The sequence below is a fragment of the Salvelinus namaycush genome, chromosome 32, assembly GCF_016432855.1.
Source record: "Salvelinus namaycush isolate Seneca chromosome 32, SaNama_1.0, whole genome shotgun sequence".
In the NCBI taxonomy this organism is placed as follows: domain Eukaryota; kingdom Metazoa; phylum Chordata; class Actinopteri; order Salmoniformes; family Salmonidae; genus Salvelinus; species Salvelinus namaycush.
Window position 1 is genome coordinate 23,646,914 of NC_052338.1, and position 20,381 is coordinate 23,667,294.

Genomic DNA, 20,381 nt, shown 5'->3' on the forward strand with positions numbered 1-20,381 from the left:
TTGTAGAATGATGTAATGATGATGATGTGGTAGTAGTAGTACTGATGTAATGATGGTGGTAGTAGTAGTAGTAATGATGATGGTAGTAGTAGTAGTTACTGATGTAATGATGATGATGGTGGTGGTAGTAGTACTGATGTAATGATGATGGTAGTAGTAGTACTGATGTAATGATGATGGTAGTAGTAGTAATGATGGTGGTGGTAGTAGTAGTAATGATGATGGTAGTAGTAGTACTGATGTAATAATGATGATGGTGGTAGTTGTAGTACTGATGTAATGATGGTGGTAGTAGTAGTAGTAATGATGATGGTAGTAGTAGTACTGATGTAATAATGATGATGGTGGTGGTAGTAGTACTGATGTAATGATGATGGTAGTAGTAGTAGTAATGATGATGGTAGTGTAGTACTGATGTAATGATGATGATGGTGGTGGTAGTAGTACTGATGTAATGATGGGTAGTAGTAGTAGTAATGATGATGGTAGTTGTAGTACTGATGTAATGATGATGATGGTGGTGGTAGTAGTAGTAATGATGATGGTAGTTGTAGTACTGATGTAATGATGATGGTAGTAGTAGTAATGATGGTGGTGGTAGTAGTAGTAGTAATGATGATGGTAGTTGTAGTAGTGATGTAATGATGGTGGTAGTACTAGTAATGATGATGGTAGTTGTAGTAGTGATGTAATGAATGGTAGTTGTAGTAATGATGATGGTAGTTGTAGTAGCGATGTAATGATGATGGTGGTAGTAGTAGTAGTAATGATGATGTAGTTGTAGTAGTGATGTAATGATGGTGGTGGTAGTAGTACTGATGTAATGATGATGGTAGTAGTAGTAGTAGTAATGATGATGGTAGTTGTAGTACTGATGTAATGATGATGGTAGTAGTAGTAGTAGTAATGATGATGGTAGTTGTAGTACTGTGTAATGATGATGGTAGTAGTAGTAGTGGTATGATGATGGTAGTAGTAGTACTGATGTAATGATGATGGTAGTAGTAGTAGTGGTAATGATGATGTAGTTAGTAGTAGTGGTAATGATGATGGTAGTTGTAGTGCAGATGTAATGATGATGATGGTAGTTGTAGTACTGATGTAATGATGATGATGGTAGTTGTAGTACTGATGTAATGATGGTGGTAGTAGTAGTAGTAATGATGATGGTAGTTGTAGAACTGATGTAATGATGATGATGGTGGTAGTTGTAGTACTGATGTAATGATGGTGGTAGTAGTAAGTAGTAATGAGTGATGGTAGTAGTAGTACTGATGTAATGATGATGATGGTGGTGTAGTGTACGATGTAATGATGATGGTAGTAGTAGTAGTAATGATGATGGTAGTTGTAGTACTGATGTAATGATGATGATGGTGGTGGTAGTAGTACTGATGTAATGATGATGGTAGTAGTAGTAGTAATGATGATGGTAGTTGTAGAACTGATGTAATGGTGGTAGTAGTAGTAGTAATGATGATGGTAGTTGTAGTACTGATGTAATGATGGTGGTAGTAGTAGTAGTAATGATGATGGTAGTTGTAGAACTGATGTAATGATGATGATGGTGGTAGTTGTAGTACTGATGTAATGATGGTGGTAGTAGTAGTAGTAATGATGATGGTAGTAGTAGTACTGATGTAATGATGATGATGGTGGTGGTAGTAGTACTGATGTAATGATGATGGTAGTAGTAGTAGTAATGATGATGGTAGTTGTAGTACTGATGTAATGATGATGATGGTGGTGGTAGTAGTACTGATGTAATGATGATGGTAGTAGTAGTACTGATGTAATGATGATGGTAGTAGTAGTAATGATGGTGGTGGTAGTAGTAGTAGTAATGATGATGGTAGTTGTAGTAGTGATGTAATGATGGTGGTAGTACTAGTAATGATGATGGTAGTTGTAGTAGTGATGTAATGAATGGTAGTTGTAGTAATGATGATGGTAGTTGTAGTAGCGATGTAATGATGATGGTGGTAGTAGTAGTAGTAATGATGGTGGTGGTAGTAGTACTGATGTAATGATGATGGTAGTAGTAGTAGTAGTAATGATGATGGTAGTTGTAGTACTGATGTAATGATGATGGTAGTAGTAGTAGTAGTAATGATGATGGTAGTTGTAGTACTGATGTAATGATGATGGTAGTAGTAGTAGTGGTAATGATGATGGTAGTAGTAGTACTGATGTAATGATGATGGTAGTAGTAGTAGTGGTAATGATGATGGTAGTAGTAGTAGTGGTAATGATGATGGTAGTTGTAGTGCAGATGTAATGATGATGATGGTAGTTGTAGTACTGATGTAATGATGATGATGGTAGTTGTAGTAGTAATGATGATGATGGTAGTTGTAGTAGTAATGATGATGATGGTAGTTGTAGTAGTAATGATGATGATGGTAGTTGTAGTAGTAATGATGATGATGGTAGTTGTAGTAGTAATGATGATGATGGTAGTTGTAGTGCAGATGTAATGATGATGATGGTAGTTGTAGTACTGATGTAATGATGATGATGGTAGTTGTAGTACTGATGTAATGATGATGATGGTAGTTGTAGTACTGATGTAATGATGATGATGGTAGTTGTAGTACTGATGTAATGATGATGATGGTAGTTGTGGTACTGATGTAATGATGATGATGGTAGTTGTAGTACTGATGTAATGATGATGATGGTAGTTGTAGTGCAGATGTAATGATGATGGTAGTTGTAGTACTGATGTAATGATGATGATGGTAGTTGTAGTACTGATGTAATGATGATGATGGTAGTTGTAGTAGTAATGATGATGATGGTAGTTGTAGTAGTAATGATGATGATGGTAGTTGTAGTACTGATGTAATGATGATGATGGTAGTTGTAGTACTGATGTAATGATGATGATGGTAGTTGTAGTACTGATGTAATGATGATGGTAGTTGTAGTACTGATGTAATGATGATGATGGTAGTTGTAGTACTGATTTAACAACAAAATGTTGTTCATGCCAATAAAGCAGATTGAATTTGAGAGACCAGCTTATAGTGTGGCGTTGCGTCGTGCCTGAAGCCTTAAGCCTTATATTGGCCATATACCACAACCCCTCGTGTCTTTTTGCTTAATTATAAACTGGTTACAGTGGTTATTGGGATACCCCAGACGGTACACTATAAAATCATTCTGTCCGTCAACACATACAGTATGTTCAGTAATGAAGACACAGACACCTCAAAACAGAGGGGAGGATTTTAAGAGAGCACCCATTAGGAGGAAAGAGACTGTATGAGGAGGAGACTTACAAGCACACGGCCACCAGGCAGACGGCCGGGTTGGGGTTCCACGCCACGCTCTTCACAGCTCCGCCCACCTCCAGAGTCTTCATGCAGCGCCCCGTGTTGACCTCCCAGAAGCGCACAGTGAAATCGTCTGAGCCTGGAGGGAGAGAGAGGGTCAAAGGTCAGAGTACAGGGTTAACATGGGGCCCTTAACAGCAATGTGTGTGTGTGATTGTGTGAGAGAATGTGTATGCGAGCGTGCGTAAGTGTGTGACTATGTGCGTGTGCTCATACATGCATCACAGTCACACTTACGCCAGTCAGTAAGCTGGTCACCTCAGCCCCAGCGGCAGCAGGTGTGGTCTCCGGACACCGCGCGTCGTTGAGTTACCACAGCGTGAAAGTCTTAAAGTGGCTCATAAATAAACTGGGAAAGCTCTGAGCTAGCAGGCTGACTAACCTCAATGAGAGGGGAGCAGAAACTAAATGGTGGAGGAGTAGAACAGAGGAGGAGAGTAGACGAGAGGAGAGGAGGAGAGCAGAGGAGGAGAGGAGGAGAGTAGAGTAGAGTAGAGGGAAGTAGAGGAGAGTAGAGGAGGAGGAAAGTAGAGGAGGAGAGTAGAGGAGGGAAGTAGAGGAGGAGAATAGAGGACGAGAGTGGAGGAGGAGAGTGGAGGAGGAGAGAAGAGGAGGGGAGTAGAGGAGGAGAGTAGAGAAGTAGAGGAGGGAAGTAGAGGAGGGAAGTAGAGGAGGAGAGTGGAGGAGGAGAGAAGAGGAGGAGAGAAGAGGAGGAGAGTAGAGGAGGAGAGAAGAGGAGGAGAGTAGACGAGATGAGAGGAGGAGAGTAGAGGAGGAGAGTAGAGGAGGAGAGTAGAGGAGGAGAGAAGAGGAGGGGAGTAGAGGAGGAGAATATAGAAGGAGAGTAGAGGAGGGGAGTAGAGGAGGAGAGTATAGGAGGAGAGTAGAGGAGGAGAGTAGAGGAGGATAATAGAGGAGGAGAGTAGAGGAGGAGAGTAGAGGAGAGTAGAGGAGGAGAGTAGAGGAGAGTAGAGGAGGAGAGTAGAGGAGGAGAGTAGAGGAGGAGAGTAGAGGAGGAGAGTAGAGGAGGAGAGTAGAGGAGGAGAGTAGAGGAGGAGAGTAGAGGAGGAGAGTGGAGGAGGAGAGTGGAGGAGGAGAGTAGAAGAGGAGAGTAGAGGAGGAGAGAAGAGGAGGAGAGTAGAGTAGAGTAGAGGAGGGAAGTAGAGGAGAGTAGAGGAGGAGGAAAGTAGAGGAGAGTAGAGGAGGAGAGTAGAGGAGGGAAGTAGAGGAGGAGAATAGAAGAGGAGAATAGAGGACGAGAGTGGAGGAGGAGAGAAGAGGACGAGAGTGGAGGAGGAGAGAAGAGGACGAGAGTGGAGGAGGAGAGAAGAGGAGGGGAGTAGAGGAGGAGGAGAGGAGGAGAGTAGAGGAGGGAAGTAGAGGAGGGAAGTAGAGGAGGAGAGTAGAGGAGGAGAGTAGAGGAGGAGAGAAGAGGAGGAGAGTAGACGAGATGAGAGGAGGAGAATAGAGGAGAGTAGAGGAGGAGAGTAGAGGAGGATAATAGAGGTGGAGAGTAGAGGAGGATAATAGAGGTGGAGAGTAGAGGAGGATAATAGAGGTGGAGAGTAGAGGAGGAGAAGAGGAGAGGAGAGGAGGGGAGTAGAGGAGAGTAGAGGAGGAGAATAGAGGAGGAGAGTAGAGGAGGAGAGTAGAGGAGAGTAGAGGAGGAGAGTAGAGGAGGGGAGAGTAGAGGAGAGGAGAGTAGAGGAGGAGAGTAGAGGAGGGGGAGAGGAGGAGAGTAGAGGAGGAGGGGGAGAGGAGGAGAGTAGAGGAGGATAATAGAGGTGGAGAGTAGAGGAGGATAATAGAGGAGGAGAGTAGAGGAGGATAATAGAGGAGGAGAGTAGAGGAGGATAATAGAGGTGGAGAGTAGAGGAGGATAATAGAGGAGGAGAGTAGAGGAGGATAATAGAGGAGAGTAGAGGAGGATAATAGAGGAGGAGAGTAGAGGAGAGGAGAATAGAGGTGGAGAGTAGAGGAGGGGGAGAGGAGGAGAGTAGAGGAGGAGGGGGAGAGGAGGAGAGTAGAGGAGGAGAGTAGAGGAGGAGAAGAGTAGAGGAGGAAAGTAGAGGAGGAGAATAGAAGAGGAGAATAGAGGACGAGAGAAGAGGAGGAGAGTAGAGTAGAGTAGAGGAGGGAAGTAGAGGAGAGTAGAGGAGGAGGAAAGTAGAGGAGAGTAGAGGAGGAGAGTAGAGGAGGGAAGTAGAGGAGGAGAATAGAAGAGGAGAATAGAGGACGAGAGTGGAGGAGGAGAGAAGAGGAGGAGGAGAGGAGGAGAGTAGAGGAGGAGAGTAGAGGAGGGAAGTAGAGGAGGGAAGTAGAGGAGGAGAGAAGAGGAGGAGAGAAGAGGAGGAGAGTAGACGAGATGAGAGGAGAAGAATAGAGGAGGAGAGTAGAGGAGGATAATAGAGGTGGAGAGTAGAGGAGGAGAGAAGAGGGGAGTAGAGGAGGAGAATATAGAAGGAGGGTAGAGGAGGAGGGTAGAGGAGGAGAATAGAGGAGGAGAATAGAGGAGGAGAATAGAGGAGAGTAGAGGAGGGGAGTAGAGGAGAGTAGAGGGGGGGGAGAGGAGGAGAGGAGTAGAGGAGAGGAGGAGAGTAGAGGAGAGGAGGAGAGTAGAGGAGTAGAGGAGGAGGAGAGTAGAGGAGGAAAGTAGAGGAGAGAAGAGGAGGAGAGAAGAGGAGGAGAGAAGAGGAGGAGAGAAGAGGAGGAGAGTAGAGGAGGAGAGTAGAGGAGAGTAGAGGAGAGGAAGAGAAGAGGAGTAGAGGAGGAGGAGAGTAGAGGAGGAAAGTAGAGGAGAGTGGAGGAGGAGAGAAGAGGAGGAGAGAAGAGGAGGAGAGAAGAGGAGGAGAGAAGAGGAGGAGAGAAGAGGAGGAGAGAAGAGGGGGAGAGAAGAGGAGGAGGAGGAGAGTAGAGGAGGAGGAGAGTAGAGGAGGAGGAGAGTAGAGAGAAGAGGAGGAGAGTAGAGGAGGGAAGTAGAGGAGGAGAGTAGAGGAGGAGAGTAGAGGAGGAGAATAGAGGAGGAGAGCAGAGGAGGAGAGGAGGAGAGTAGATGAGGGAAGTAAAGGAGGAGAGCAGAGGGGGAGAGCAGAGGGGGGAGTAGAGGGGGAGTGGGCCTGGTTCGTGTCACTACTAGACAGGGGTTAGTTGATGGGGAGGCTGTGTTGATGAATAATATTGTGATATACAGTAACAGTGGGAAAGTGCAGATAAAACCTAAAGGTAATGTAGCATATCTTTATATTTCAAAAATAGAATATACACCTCTTCAATACATTATCAATACCTTGTGTGTGTGTGGTTGACATGTGTGTTAAAAGTTATCTGTGTGGTTCACATATGCGTTAAAAGTTATCTGTGTGAGTGTGTATAATACACATCATAAGTAGCAGACATGGCGGGTCGGGACAGGTTTCCTGGCCAGCCCACTGCTCATCAGCTGAGTGAAAACAGACTGCCTCTGCCTCTCCAACTGCCGGTCACAATGTGTGCATCCCCAAATGGCACCCTATTCCCTATATAGTGAACTACTTTGGACCAGAGTCCATAGGGCCTTGTGGGACACAGCCAATGACACATCGGGCCCCTCTGCACACACTAACTCACTAATGCCTTCTGGGAGCGCATGCAGTATCAGACTACTGCCTAAGGATCATTTGCATTTGACAGGCTTTTTCTCTGCCACTATACCTTTACTGGCTTCATCTCTATGTTACGGACATGGAGGGGTTATATTTCTAGTAACCTCCTGTATTGGTCTGATTTTGCAGTTTGGTTTGCCATCACAGCTCTATTAGGAGCCATGGCGCAGTCAGATTTCTCAACCTTTCTTTTGGACAATACTTTGGCATGAAAGAACTTTAGCGTCCGTTGGTCTTCCCTTTCCTGTTGAGGTTGGTTTGAGAAAGAAAGATTCAGGTCCTAATCAGAACCACAGGAGCCAATCGCTCCTTACTGCTGGCACACAATACGGACATCTGGGAACTCACAGACGCTACGCAAACCAACCACCTTCGATAACACCGACGACGCTCAACCGCTCCAACGTAAGAGTGAGAGGTAGTAGTAAAATAGTTGTATTTTAACTTCTATACCTGAACGCTCCATAAATGCAAGGAAAACACGGAGGGAAAAACAGATCCTGGACAAACATAATCTATTTGAAGTACTGAGCTCTCTGGCAGAAACAGATATAGAACTGGAGGGACAGGCCCGACCCGACCGGGAGGTTGCATCCAGGGCTGCTGGTGGTTTAGAGACAGAGAGAAAGTGAGAGAGCCCCGTCCGTCAGGCAGCACAGGCGTTGGAAAGGAATCACTAGTGTATGAGGAGAGGTCTAGAGCTGTGAAACTGTTTAGAAGTCACAACTATGCTGTTCCTTTTCTACTGAGGGACTTCCTTCTAGGTCCATTTCAATGGTTTCCTCTGAAACACATCCAGGAGTGTGCTTACTCGCCTACTTGAGAATACGACAAGCAGAATATTTTTATGTCAATCTGACATAAATACAAGGCTGTGTCACTGGACAGGATGAGAGCATTTAGCAAATGTAGAGAATAAAACTAAATCGGGCGTGTGGTTTGTAACCTCAGAGCACAGTTCAAGGCTCAGTTGTCGAGGGCAAACCACAATGTAAGTCAACAGATGGGAGCAGCGCTATTGGTCAGCACGATCAACTGAGGCTCCAGGGGGAGGTACTTTGATGGAGTGGGGACTTTCTAGGACACCTTGGTTTGAAAGCCCAGGTAGTAACAACATTACATTCCTCTCCTCTTTCTAGGACACCTTGGTTTGAAAGCCCAGGTAGTAACAACATTACATTCCTCTCCTCTTTCTAGGACACCTTGGTTTGAAAGCCCAGGTAGTAACAACATTACATTCCTCTCCTCTTTCTAGGACACCTTGGTTTGAAAGCCCAGGTAGTAACAACATTACATTCCTCTCCTCTTTCTAGGACACCTTGATTTGAAAGCCCAGGTAGTAACAACATTACACTCCTCTCCTCTTTCTAGGACACCTTGGTTTGAAAGCCCAGGTAGTAACAACATTACACTCCTCTCCTCTTTCTAGGACACCTTGGTTTGAAAGCCCAGGCAGTAACAACATTACACTCCTCTCCTCTTTCTAGGACACCTTGGTTTGAAAGCCCAGGTAGTAACAACATTACATTCCTCTCCTCTTTCTAGGATACCTTGGTTTGAAAGCCCAGGTAGTAACAACATTACACTCCTCTCCTCTTTCTAGGACACCTTGGTTTGAAAGCCCAGGTAGTAACAACATTACACTCCTCTCCTCTTTCTAGGACACCTTGATTTGAAAGCCCAGGTAGTAACAACATTACATTCCTCTCCTCTTTCTAGGACACCTTGGTTTGAAAGCCCAGGTAGTAACAACATTACATTCCTCTCCTCTTTCTAGGACACCTTGGTTTGAACGCCCAGGTAGTAACAACATTACATTCCTCTCCTCTTTCTAGGACACCTTGGTTTGAAAGCCCAGGTAGTAACAACATTACACTCCTCTCCTCTTTCTAGGACACCTTGGTTTGAAAGCCCAGGTAGTAACAACATTACATTCCTCTCCTCTTTCTAGGACACCTTGGTTTGAAAGCCCAGGTAGTAACAACATTACATTCCTCTCCTCTTTCTAGGACACCTTGGTTTGAAAGCCCAGGTAGTAACAACATTACATTCCTCTCCTCTTTCTAGGACACCTTGGTTTGAACGCCCAGGTAGTAACAACATTACATTCCTCTCCTCTTTCTAGGACACCTTGGTTTGAAAGCCCAGGTAGTAACAACATTACACTCCTCTCCTCTTTCTAGGACACCTTGGTTTGAAAGCCCAGGTAGTAACAACATTACATTCCTCTCCTCTTTCTAGGACACCTTGGTTTGAAAGCCCAGGTAGTAACAACATTACACTCCTCTCCTCTTTCTAGGACACCTTGGTTTGAAAGCCCAGGTAGTAACAACATTACACTCCTCTCCTCTTTCTAGCGCCAAACAAAAACAGACCGGCGATTCAATATCCAAATGATGATTGCAGCTTATGGCCTAAGTATTAACCCTGTAATGGCAGTAGTAGAAGTGGAACCCAACACAATGGTGACCATCTGTGTGAGCACCGAATGACACAGCCAGCCAGCTATCACAAAAACATGTCCCTCAGTTAATGGTAGGTAGCCTCTTGGTAGTGTTGTTGCTCTCTGGTTTACAGGGCTGTGTTCTTCCTGTTGTGGAGCGAGCGAGACAAAGAAAGAAAGAGAAAGAACGAGAGAAAGAGAACGAGAGAACGAGGGAGAACGAGAGAGAGAGAACGAGGGAGAACGAGAGAGAGAGAGAACGAGGGAGAACGAGAGAGAGAGAGAACGAGAGAGAGAGAGAACGAGAGAGAGAGAGAACGAGAGAGAGAGAGAGAACGAGAGAGAGAGAGAGAACGAGAGAGAGAGAGAACGAGAACGAGAGAGAGAGAGAGAGAGAGAGAGAGAGAGAGAACGAGAACGAGAGAGAACGAGAGAGAGAACGAGAACGAGAGAGAGAACGAGAACGAGAGAGAAAGAACGAGAGAGAGAGAACGAGAGAGAGAGAACGAGAACGAGAGAGAGAGAACGAGAACGAGAACGAGAGAGAGAGAACGAGAGAGAGAGAGAGAACGAGAGAGAGAGAGAACGAGAGAGAGAGAACGAGAGAGAGAGAACAAGAGAGAACGAGAGAGAGAACGAGAGAGAACGAGAGAGAGAGAACGAGAGAGAACGAGAGAGAGAACGAGAGAGAGAGAGAGAGAACGAGAGAGAGAGAGAGAGAACGAGAGAGAGAGAGAGAGAACGAGAGAGAGAGAGAGAGAACGAGAGAGAGAGAGAACGAGAGAGAACGAGAGAAAACGAACGAGAGAAAACAAACGAGAGAAAACGAACGAGAGAGAACGAACGAGGGAGAACGAGAGAGAGAACGAGAGGGAGAACGAGAGAGAGAGCGAGAGAGAGAGCGAGAACGAGGGAGAGAGCACGAGAGAGAGAGAACGAGAGAGAGAGCGAGAGAACGAGAGAGAACGAGAGCTAGAGAGAGAGAGCACGAGAGAGCGAGAACGAGTGAGAGAACAAGAGCGAGAGAACGAGAGAGAGAACGAGCGAGAGAACGAGAGAGAGAACGAGAGAGAGAACGAGAGAGAGAGAGAGAACGAGAGAGAGAGAGAGAGAGAGACCGAGAGAGAGAGAGAGACCGAGAGAGAGAGAGAGAGAACGAGAGAGAGAGAGAGAACGAGAGAGAACGAGAGAGAGAGAGAGAACGAGAGAGAGAGAGAGAACGAGAGAGAGAGAGAGAACGAGAGAGAGAACGAGAGAACGAGAGAACGAGAGAGAACGAGAGAGGGAGAACGAGAGAGAGAGGGAGAACGAGAGAGAGAGGGAGAACGAGAGAGAGAGCGAGAACGAGAGAGAGAACGAGAGAGAGAACGAGCTAGAGAACGAGAGAGAGAACGAGAGAGAGAACGAGAGAGAGAACGAGAGCTAGAGAGAGAGAGCACGAGAGAGAGAGCACGAGAGAGCGAGAGAGAGAGAGAGAGAGAGAGAGAGAGAGAGAGAGAGAGAGAGAGAGAGAGAGAGAGAGAGAGAGAGAGAGAGAGAGAGAGAGTGAGAGAACAAGAGCGAGAGAACGAGAGAGAGAACGAGCGAGAGAACGAGAGAGTGAACGAGAGAGAGAACGAGAGAGAGAATATTGTTGTTATTTTTTGTGCAGTCTTATTCCATTCCTATTAATTTGTTTACAACTATTCTTAATTTTATTGGCACCGGTATAATAATAATAATTATATATAATGGTGTGTGTGTGTGTGTGTGTGTGTGTGTGTGTGTGTGTGTGTGTGTGTGTGTGTATATATATATATATATATATTCTTTTTTTCTTTTTTTTTTCAATGTACTTTACTCAAACCAGTGAATATCACTTATTATAAATGAGATCATTAACTATCAGCTCATGGAATATCCAGGGCCTTTACTCTTCACATTTTGGTTATAAAACAACAAATCCAGAATTTATTAAAAACATCCAGGGACAGGACATCATAATCCTACTGGAAACATGGTGTCGTGGAGACATAGATACTCAGTGTCCCTCAGGCTATAGAGAAAGTTTACTACCATCAATCAAACATAAAAATGTTAAACGGGGCCGAGACTCAGGTGGAATCATCATTTGGCATAAGCAGGACTTGGCACTGAATGAAATGAAAAAAGGTACCAGTCACATTTGGCTAAAACTTAACAAAGGTACAATCTATTGTGATAATGACGTGTACATATGTGCAGCTTATGCTCCTCCTTCAGATTCACCATATTATGATGATCAGTTTTTTGACAATCTCCATACAGAAATCATTACATTTCAGGCAGAGGGTAAAGTGCTTCTTTGTGGAGATTTCAATGCAAGAACAGGTTCTGAGCCTGACTACACTGATGCGGGAGGTAACCACCACATATTTGGTCACCCCTCCTTGTACAGTAGCCCTATTATAAATAATAGAAACAGTCCTGACCAAATACTGAACAAAAATGGGAAGGAGTTAGTGCATCTCTGTCGAGCCTTAGGCCTGTACATGCTTAATGGTAGAATCAGAGGGGACTCTTTAGGTCAGTTTACTTACTGCTCAGCTCTTGGGACAAGTGTAGTCGATTATGCCATCACGGACATTGACCCCTCCTCCATTAGTGCATTCACTGTCAGACCACAGACACCATTGTCAGATCACAGTCAGATCAACGTGTTTTTGAAGAAATTAACCGGCAATATTCATTCAAAAAAACTGCCCAATAAACTCTACAACATAAACCAATCGTACAGATGGGCTCCAAACAGTGCAGAGAGATTCATTGAAACATTGAACTCAAATGAAATGATTAACTCTATACAGTTTTTCAATAACTCACAATACCAAAACAATAAAGATGGTGTCAATTCGGCTACTCTAAACATCAACTGCTTATTCCAAAAAGCAGCATCGAAAGCAAATTTGAGAAAACCAAAGAAATGCAACATCAGAAACAAAAAACAAAATGTTTCTGACAAATGGTTTGATAATGAATGTAAAACAATTAGAAAACACCTAAGACAAATGTCAAACAAAAAACATAAGCAGCAAAACAACCCAGAGCTACGATATGAATACTTTGAAACTCTGAAACAGTATAAACATACACTGAAACGCAAGAAACTAAATTATACCAACAAGACACTTGATGAAATTGAAAACGCAATTGACCAAAATCAGTTCTGGGACATGTGGAACAATTTAAGCACAACAAAGCCACAAGATTTAGCCATACAAGATGTAGGAATTTGGAAAACTTATTTTGATCATCTATACAAAAACATCCCACAAAAAGACTTACAACAGAACCAATTAGAAATTAAAGAAAAATTGAACATCCTTGAATCAGTCATTAAAAACAACCAAAATCCATTAGATTACCCAATAACCCAACAAGAACTAAATGAAAAGCTCAAATCTATTAAATCAAAGAAGGCTTGTGGTCTAGACAACATCAGAAATGAAATGCTGAAAAACAGCACACCTGAGTTGCAAAATGCTGTGCTTAAATTGTTCAACATGGTTTTAACTTCTGGCTGCTTCCCTGATGTCTGGAACCAGGGGCTCATCTCTCCTATCCACAAAAGTGGAGACAAATCAGACCCCAATAATTACAGGGGAATTTGTGTAAACAGTAACTTGGGAAAGGTTTTCTGTAGCATTTTGAATTCAAAAATTCAAACCTTTCTTCAAGAAAAAAATGTAATAACTAAATGTCAAATTGGCTTTCTCCCTAACCATCGCACTACTGACCATATATACACCTTACACACACTAATTAATAAACACGTCCACCAAAAAAAAGAGGGCAAAATCTTTGCTTGCTTTATTGACTTTAAAAAAGCATTTGATTCTATTTGGCACGAAGGGCTATTCTACAAAATTCTCCAAAGTGGGCTTGGTGGTAAGGTGTATGACTTAATAAAATGTATGTACACAGAAAACAAGTGTGCAATAAAAATCAAAAACCAAAGAACAGAATTCTTTTCACAATGTCGAGGTGTGAGACAAGGCTGTAGTTTGAGTCCAAATCTTTTCAACATTTATATCAATGAATTAGCAGACATGTTGGACAATTCTCCAGCCCCAGGACTCACACTATTTGACACAGAGGTGAAATACCTGCTATATGCTGATGACTTGGTACTTCTATCACCAACCAAAGAAGGTCTTCAACAGAACATTAATATTCTCGAGCAATATTGCCATAATTGGGCCCTGGCAGTAAATTTCCCCAAAACCAAAATCATGATTTTCCAAAAACAAAACAGATGTCAGAAACACAAATATAAATTCACCTTGAACAACACCATCATTGAACACACAAAAAATTACACCTACCTTGGTCTGACCATATCTGCATCGGGAAACTTTAATAGGGCAGTGAATGCACTCAAAGAAAAAGCCCGCAGAGCATTGTATGCAATAAAAATGAAATTATTCAAAATCAACATCCCAATTAGAATTTGGACCAAAATATTTGACAGTGTAATCCTACCAATAGCTCTTTACGGAAGTGAGGTTTGGGGGCCACTCAATAAACTGGACTTTAAAATGTGGGACAAACATCCAATTGAAGCCCTACATGCAGAATTCTGTCGGAAAATCCTACAAGTCCAGAGAAATACACCAACTAATGCATGTAGGGCAGAATTGGGCCGCTTTCCAGTAATAATGAAAATACAGAAAAGATCATTAAAATTTTGGCTACATCTAAATTCAAGTCCAAATTCGAGTCTGCAATTTAAAGCACTTCAAACCCAAGAGCTGAGCCCAGAAACGAGCCCTCTCAGTCAGCTGGTGTTGGACCTAACCAACCAAGCTGACACCAGCACTGCTTCAAAAGAAAGAATTCCAATAAACAAAATCATGAACCAATCAAAGGACTCATATATACAACATTGGAAAAACGAAACAAAATCCCAAAGCCGACTAAATTGCTATCTGACCCTAAACAGAGAATATGAATTGGCTGAATATCTCTACTCTGTCAGAGATACGAAGCAGAGACAGATCCTTACCAAGTACAGGCTGAGTGACCACCGATTGGCAATAGAAACCGGCAGACATAAAAAGACATGGCTACCCAAAGAGGAGCGTGTATGTGGTCACTGCACGACAGGGGATGTAGAAACAGAGATGCACTTTCTCCTTTACTGTGATAAATATTCCTCACCAAGAGATTCATTATTCACAGAAATGTCTACATTTATTCCAAATTTTAACTTATTAAACCCAGAGGAAAAACTAAAAATACTCATGGGCGAAGGAGCAATGGCTCCTCTTGCAGCCAAATATGTATTTGCCTGCCATAGCCTGAGAGACACTGAATAATAACATCTGCATAGTAAGCAGTAACTTACTTATTATTACTATTATTGTTATTACTGTTATTGTTATTACTATTATTATTGTTGTTTATCATTCCAAGTAGTAATGGTATGGGTGGTAATGGTAATGATAGCAGTTTAATGATGGTGGTGGTGGTAGTAGTGGTAATGATGATAGTAGTTGTAGTACCGATGTAATGGTGAAGATGACCGTTATTTAGTTATAAGTTAGTTATAGTTTCATTTTTGTATTACATTACATTCGATTATTGACTGTTACCATTTTATTGTTACTATTTTTATATTTAATTTTGTATTATTATTTACTGCCATTCTATATTATTATTTGTCATTGTTTATAATTTTATTACAATGTATATTGTATACATTGTTGCTTTGGCAATATTGACACAATGTTTTTCATGCCAATAAAGCAGCTTGAATTTGAATTTGAATTTGAGAGAGAACGAGAGCGAGAGAGAGAGAGAGAGAGAGAGAGAGAGAGAGAACGAGAGAGAGAGAACGAGAGAGAGAGAGAACGAGAGAGAGAGAACGAGAGAGAGAGAGAAAGAACGAGAGAGAGAGAGAGAGAGAGAGAGAACGAGAGAGAACGAGAGAGAGAACGAGAGAGAGAACGAGAGAGAGAACGAGAGAGAGAACGAGAGAGAGAACGAGAGAGAGAACGAGAACGAGAGAGAGAACGAGAACGAGAGAGAGAACGAGAACGAGAGAGAGAACGAGAACGAGAGAGAGAACGAGAACGAGAGAGAGAACGAGAGAGAGAACGAGAGAGAGAACGAGAGAGAACGAGAGAGAGAGGGAGAACGAGAGAGAGAGGGAGAACGAGAGAGAGAGGGAGAACGAGAGAGAGAGAGGGAGAACGAGAGAGAGAGAGAACGAGAGAGAGAGGGAGAACGAGAGAGAGAGAGGGAGAACGAGAGAGAGAGGGAGAACGAGAGAGAGAGGGAGAACGAGAGAGAGAGCGAGAACGAGAGAGAGAGCAAGAGAGAGAACAAGAGAGAGAACAAGAGAGAGAACAAGAGCGAGAGAACGAGAGCGAGAGAACGAGAGAGAGAACGAGAGCGAGAGAACGAGAGAGAGAGAGAGAACGAGAGAGAGAGAGAGAACGAGAGAGAGAGAGAACGAGAGAGAACGAGAGAGAGAGAACGAGAGAGAACGAGAGAGAGAGAGAACGAGAGAGAACGAGAGAGAGAGAGAACGAGAGAGACAGAGAACGAGAACGAGAGAGAGAGAGAACGAGAGAGACAGAGAACGAGAGAGACAGAGAACGAGAGAGACAGAGAACGAGAGAGACAGAGAACGAGAGAGAGAGAGAACGAGAGAGAGAGAGAGAGAACGAGAGAGAGAGAGAGAGAACGAGAGAGAGAGAGAGAGAACGAGAGAGAGAGAGAGAGAGAACGAGAGAGAGAGAGAGAACGAGAGAGAGAGAGAGAACGAGAGAGAGAGAGAGAACGAGAGAGAGAGAGAGAACGAGAGAGAGAGAGAGAACGAGAGAGAGAGAGAGAGAACGAGAGAGAGAGAACGAGAGAGAGAGAACGAGAGAGAGAGAGAGAGAGAGAACGAGAGAGAGAACGAGAGAACGAGAGAGAGAGAACGAGAGAGAGAGAGAGAGAACGAGAGAGAGAGAGAGAGAACGAGAGAACGAGAGAGAACGAGAGAACGAGAGAGAGAGAGAACGAGAGAGAGAGAGAACGAGAGAGAGAACGAGAGAGAGAGAGAACGAGAGAGAAAACGAGAACGAGAACGAGAGAGAGAACGAGAGAGAGAACGAGAACGAGAGAGAGAGAACGAGAGAGAGAGAACGAGAGAGAGAGAACGAGAGAGAGAGAACGAGAGAGAGAGAGCGAGAGAGAGCGAGAGAGAGAGCGAGAGAGAGCTAGAGAGAACGAGAGAGAGAGCTAGAGAGAACGAGAGAGAGAGCTAGAGAACGAGAGAGAGAGCTAGAGAGAACGAGAGAGAGAGAGAGAGCGAGCAAAAACCAGAGACCAGATAGTGGACTTCGCCTAACCTTAGCGTGTCTGTGATGCCCCAGGTCTGACCCAGTGGGCTACATCTCTAAGAGACATCCCTGTTCTGTACTTCCATAAAAAGCTGGTGACATTCCAATCCTGGCCGGCGTGTGGAGGGAGGAATTCTGTCCTTCCCAGTCCTTCCCACTAGGGAAGGGTTGAAGGTTAAGGGTTCAGCCCTAGTCAGATTTCAGAGGGAACGCTGCCTGTCAGGGAGGCTAGAGCTGGAGGAGCTGCCACTGCAACACGCAACCTATTGTGGCCACATCATTAGTAGGGAATGTTGAGCTGGGAACACCAGAACCCATGTTTGTTTACTGCTGGGAGTGTGGGTGTGAATATACCGTACACAGTCAAGCCCCAGTGCAACCCAGGATGCTCAGTACAATGTACTGCTTGTGTCCCAAATGGCACCCTATTCCCTACATAGTGCACTACTTTTGACCAGAGCCCTATGGGATGTAGTATATAACTGTCGCTATGCAACAAAATGAAAAATAAGCAGCATTATCAAGGCTATGAAACTAATTCCAGTCCTGAGAGAATGCTCTGAGTAGGGTCGGTCATCATCATGTTTTACAGGTTTGGACGTGCCCAGACAGACAGTCCCCTATCTAGAGACAGGGCGGGTCAAAGTCATTATTAAAAGTCACCACACACTGATATAGAATGAATTATCTGTGAACCCTAACACAATAGGAAAGCAAAGTGGTGGGAGGTGAGGGTGGTAGGGGGCGGCGGCTGCAAGTCCTAGGAGGTTGTCAACTGCCATTTTTACTGTGGGAAAGAGGGCTTTACGACTGGTTGAATATATTTTACTGCAAGATAAAAGAGTGGCACTGACTGTAGTGGTTTTGCATATGGGCCTTTATTAAATCCTTTGTTATGGACGACTTAACAGATATTGACACTAAATTGCTGCCTCGCAGCCTTGCTCACTCATTCCCTCCTTCACCTCAATCTCCTCTGACTAGCCCACGTCACCTCCCTCCCTCTCCAAGGGCCTGTTACAGCTGTGAACGGAAAATGAATCAAATCAGGTGTAACTGACATCCTTTTGGAGTTCTATCGGTAGGCTATTGACCCGCCTTTCAGTGTTTAAATGAAACTACACATCATACAGTATGAATAACAGGACAGTATGTCTCCATGGCTTGGGGAATAGGATTCACATGCCTGTCGTCGTAGAGTAAGGCCAGGGAACAAAGACTATTTAAAAAGTTAGATTGTTATTAAAAGTTATAAAAATTGATGTGACCATTTGACGTTATACATTTTTTGGCGCACAAATGATAAATCCGCCGTGCTCTTTTCATACTGTACAGTATCTAGAATACTAGCAACAATCAAACCTATTCAGACTACGATAGGCCTTAGTCCTGGTACGGAACAAAGACTTCCCAGACATACAGTAATACTGCATGCCTGTGGAAAGACACAGCCACCGTAGTTTTATATGAGCAAGGCCTTTACTTCATATCTGACAGTGTGCCCCAGGCCCAGACCATATTAAACTGATGGAAACTACACAACACTGAGTGAGCAATCCACAGACGCTTCTTCCTTAACCTCACCTCCGTCTTATTCAATTCACTTCTATGTATATCAAGTTACCGCTTTCAATGGTACACATCCTTTTCCTGGTAAGAATCTTTAGTCAATGCGATGTGCGTAATTACATTGCTTCTGTTTTGCCTGCTACCCTTCATCACAGAAATCCAAACCACGAGGGATGATTTTCTACATAGCACCAACATTAACAACCTAAGTAAAGTCGTAGCCTATTGTTCTCTGCCTGACTGTGGCTGTGGAGAAAAGACAGGCAGCCAGAAGCTATAAAAGACAAAGACAATTTGCGTCTTGGATGGATGAAGGGAAAGGAGACACACTAGGAGATCTGTGATTGATTTATCATCCTAGACGTGTTCCAGTAATTATGGCCGCCTAGCTGCAGAGCCTAAATGCATCTGTGCTCATCTCCTGGTCTGTAAACCCTGGATTCTTTCCAGCCTCTCTCTCCCTCTCTGATCCAGACAGCCCCAGTATGGGTCACCTGTCTTACGCTACACATCTCAGCACTGCCTGGAGAACAATGACATCATTGCTCAAGTTTTGGGGGATGATGTAAGCAGTCAGTTAGCTACTGACTCAGAAAGAGCAAGACAGTTCGCTACTGACTCAGACAGGCAAAATGAAGAAAAGGAGTGCCAGGGAGACAGTTAGCTCCTGACTGAGAAAATTGCCAACTGAAGAGCTAGCCAAACAGAGTCAGAGACGTTACTACATTGATGAATAGTGAGCTAACACATACCTGAGACCAGCCACTGGCCGGTGGGACACGCACTGATGGAGCGCACCAGACTGGTGTGGCCACGGTACACCTATTGAGAGGACACATCATTAAGGTCATGATTGATGCCCACTTAACATACATTTTTAGGCCCATCAGCCCATGAGGTACATTTCCAATCAAATATCACACACAGAAATTCAGATTCAGTGGTTGACCTACCAGAGACATGGTGGTGGGGAAGGGCTGCAGGTCCTTGGGTTTGGGCAGCTTGGGGATCAGATCTTCTGGATTCACATTCACCTGTGGAGACCAAGTGAGATGAATAGAGTTGAGTCACGAGTGGAGAATCACCTAATTGATCTGACAATATAGAGGTCCTTCTAAATGAGCCACATAGCTTCACTTATAATATTTGCAGAATGCACACCAACAAAGTCCCTCTATTATAAAAATGATTCCGGCAACTGGTTAACTATGAACTATTTAGCTAGACATTCAGGCGGGGTCTCTAGTCTCACCCTCATCTTGCGCTGGCGGGGACACAGGTAAAGGTCAAGGCAGCGTTCGAAGCGCTCGTGGATGAAACGGGAGAAAGCGGGCACGGCCCTCAGACAGGAGTGTTTCTGGGGGAGGAACGGGAGCTTCCTGTCTTCTGCATCCTGCTGCTCCCACGCCAGTCTCTGACAGGGGGAGGAAGAACCAATGGTTAGTCTAACTGTATACTGATGACTGGTCTGTCATCAGTACGGTTAATGATTGGTCTGTATACTGATGACTGGTCTGTGTACTGGTTAGTGATTGGTCTGTATACTAATGACTGGTCTGTGTACTGGTTAGTGATTGGTCTGTATACTAATGACTGGTCTGTGTACTGGTTAATGATTGGTCTGTATACTGATGACTGGTCTGTGTACTGGTTAATGATTGGTCTGTATACTGATGACTGGTCTGTGTACTGGTTAATGATTGGTCTGTATACTAATGACTGGTCTGTGTACTGGTTAATGATTGGTCTGTATACTGATGACTGGTCTGTGTACTGGTTAATGATTGGTCTGTATACTAATGACTGGTCTGTGTACTGGTTAATGATTGGTCTGTATACTGATGACTGGTCTGTGTACTGGTTAATGATTGGTCTGTATACTGATGACTGGTCTGTGTACTGGTTAATGATTGGTCTGTATACTAATGACTGGCTGATAAGTTATGAATGATTGGTCTTCCTACTGTAGCTAATGAGGGATTAACAAAATGTTACAGTTGATCTATGCTACAGAGTTGAGGTACTTTGCCTACAGTAT

General features: G+C 43.8%; 1 protein-coding gene across 2 annotated transcripts in view; it reads right to left on the reverse strand.

The window, feature by feature from the left end:
• The window catches only part of LOC120027223 (ribosome biogenesis protein bop1-like), a 144,852-nt gene that overhangs the window by 20,477 nt on the left and 103,994 nt on the right, over positions 1-20,381 (reverse strand). For both annotated transcript variants that reach the window (XM_038972118.1, XM_038972117.1), the window contains exons 8-11: positions 19,596-19,757; positions 19,297-19,377; positions 19,096-19,165; positions 3,285-3,417 (exon numbers count right to left, since the gene is read on the reverse strand). In XM_038972118.1, coding sequence (XP_038828046.1) covers positions 3,285-3,417; positions 19,096-19,165; positions 19,297-19,377; positions 19,596-19,757 — 446 coding nt within the window. The remainder of the gene's footprint in view (positions 1-3,284; positions 3,418-19,095; positions 19,166-19,296; positions 19,378-19,595; positions 19,758-20,381) is intronic.